The sequence below is a fragment of the Sinocyclocheilus rhinocerous genome, unplaced genomic scaffold, assembly GCF_001515625.1.
Source record: "Sinocyclocheilus rhinocerous isolate Xijiao unplaced genomic scaffold, SAMN03320098_v1.1 scaffold1902, whole genome shotgun sequence".
NCBI lineage: Eukaryota > Metazoa > Chordata > Actinopteri > Cypriniformes > Cyprinidae > Sinocyclocheilus > Sinocyclocheilus rhinocerous.
In genome coordinates this window covers 26,477-29,204 of record NW_015665924.1, presented here as the reverse complement: position 1 = coordinate 29,204, position 2,728 = coordinate 26,477, and the positions used below count along the sequence as shown (strand labels likewise).

General features: G+C 39.7%; 1 protein-coding gene across 1 annotated transcript in view; it reads left to right on the top strand.

Moving 5' to 3' along the window:
- Positions 1 to 2,728, top strand: part of LOC107731674 (protein NLRC3-like) — a gene marked incomplete at its 3' end in the record, with an annotated part of 32,203 nt that extends 29,475 nt beyond the window's left edge. The window contains exon 4 of the mRNA XM_016542823.1: positions 1,423 to 2,728. Coding sequence (XP_016398309.1) covers positions 1,423 to 2,728 — 1,306 coding nt within the window. The remainder of the gene's footprint in view (positions 1 to 1,422) is intronic.

The window sequence follows — 2,728 nt, the reverse complement described above, 5'->3', positions numbered from 1 at the left end:
CCCTGTTATTTTACAAAAGCAATTTGTAACGTTTTGTTGTTATTGTGGAAGTATAGAAAATATAGCAGACATTCCTTTCCTCTGTTATCACAGTGTAGCCCAAGGGATCACGCCGGCGCCGCCGAACCGAGAAGAGCAGTGTTGTGCTTTATATGAGATGTAGCCTATATTTGCAAGAAATATAGCCTAGGCTATACAACAGCCAGACAGTTTGAAGAAACGTTATTCTAAATATCACGTTATAGGGGTCGCTTCAACCCGCGGACATGAACATCAACCCGCGGCAACAGTGTTAAGGTAGCCCAATTCCGTGGGAAAACCGCATATCTGGCAACACTGCATATTAACCGACCGCAATATAGCGTTTCCTTGTTTACCGCTGTAAACAAAGCAGAGCTGCGCTTTATACGGAGAAGAAAATGCCATTGCCATCGAAACTTTTCTCAAGACAGTTCCCTTCAGTGATACATTAATATAACCCCATAAATGTAATGCATTTTTGTACATATTTTACTGTTTTTTTTTTCGGGATCTACTGGGACAGTGATAAAGATCTACCAGTCGATCGCGATCGACAGGTTGGCGACCACTGTTGTAGACAGATTGGAGACTAATCCTAATAAACATGCCACTACAATTAAAACCATTACATTCAAATACATTTAAAACAGTGTATTTCAATAATTTCAGCAGCGTGCAGATCCTCGTTTATGTCAGACTGTGGCGACAGCAGCGCGGACAGTCGCTTAGCTCGCTCACATAATGTACCATATATCTATAATAACTGGAAAACATCGTTTTTACGTCATAACATCTCGTTATTACGAGAAAAGATGTCTCGTTATTACGACATAATTATTAAGACATCTCGTTATTACGACATAATGAGTGGAAAAAATAATATGTGTGTGGCAGCAATGCGTCACCGTACTGATGAGATGCGCATGGTAATCGCATTGGATTTTTTGCACAGCCCTAATTGCAGCATGAATAAATTATGCAGCTGAATTGCCTTAGTATATTTTCTTTTATTCTTACTATTTTTGCTGTGACTTTTTAGTAGCTTGTTTTATGATGTTCAGTTTCATCTGAATATTTTGTTGATTGTTCTCATTGTCGAGATTCATATGCTAAGTCTTGATGTCTGTGTTTGTCTAACTGGTACTGTAGTTTGAAACTTTTTTTTTGTCCATAAAGTTCTTTAGACTATCTGTTTGTCACTACTGGCAAACTTATGGATATTTTTTACAGTGTGGGATTTCAGTATCAGTTTTATATTGACAGTAATAAGAATAATCTGTCTAAGATCATTTAATATTAGATACATATAAATATATATATACATATATTTTCTCTGTTTTGATAAAGCTCTTTTCTGTTTGTTTTTGTCTCTCTGTTCATCTTAATGTCTTTTGATGTCAGTGGCTGGAGTGCTGACCAGATCAGATATGTGTCCTGTCAGACATTCACATCCTCCTGCTGTCAGAACCACATCATTCATCATGACAAAGAAGCATACCTGCAGCTCGATTCATACCAAACAGTGCATGATGATCTTCAAAGAGTCAAAGACCAGCACAAAACCAGCATGAAGAACAAGTATGAGAGCTTATTTGAGGGAATCAAACTACAAGATAATCAAACCCTCCTGAACAGGATTTACACACAGCTGTACATCATAGAGGGAGAGAGTGAAGGAGTGAATGAAGAACATGAGGTGCTACAGATGGAGAAAAGTTACAGGACACTCCAAGACACTCCAATCAACTGCAATGACATCTTTAATCCTTTATCTGAGCCAGGATATGAGGAGAAGAGAAGAGAAAAGAAAGACAAAATAAAGACTGTTCTTACTAAAGGCATCGCTGGAATTGGAAAAACCGTCTCTGTGCAGAAGTTCATTCTGGACTGGGCCGAGGGAAAAGCCAATCAGGATGTAGATTTCATGTTTGTGCTTACATTTCGAGAGCTGAACTTGATTAAAGATCATCATTACAGTCTTCACAGACTTCTGCTTGACTTTGATCCTGAACTTCAAGATCTGGACTCAAAGATTTATGATAAATGTAAAGTTGTGTTCATCTTTGATGGTCTGGATGAAAGCAGAATTTCACTGATGTTTTCAGAAAGTCAGAAAGTTTCTGATGTGACTGAGATTTCATCAGTGGGTCTGTTGATGTCAAACCTCATGAAAGGAGATCTGCTTCCCTCTGCTCTCATCTGGATCACCACCAGACCAGCAGCAGCCAATCAGATCCCCTCCAACTACATCAACCGTGTGACAGAAATTCAGGGATTCAATGACCCTCAGAAGGAGGAATATTTCAGGAAGAGAATCAGTGACGAGCATCAAGCCAGCAGAATCATCTCACACATCAGAAGAGCAAGAAGCCTCCACATCATGTGCCACATACCCGTCTTCTGCTGGATCTCAGCCACTGTGCTTCAAAACATCCTGAAACAAGATCTCAGTGCAGAAATCCCTCAAACTCTGACTGAAATGTACATCTACTTCCTGCTCATTCAAACAAATATGAGGAACCAGAAGTATGAAGCGAGAGATTCAGAGAAACCCCTGTGTTCCAACAGAGAAGTGATTGTGAAACTTTCTGAACTGGCTTTCAATCAGCTGATGAAGGGCAATGTGATGTTTTATGAGGAGGACCTGAGAGAGAGCGGCATAGACGTCACTGACGCCTCAGTGTATTCTGGGATTTGCACTGAGATC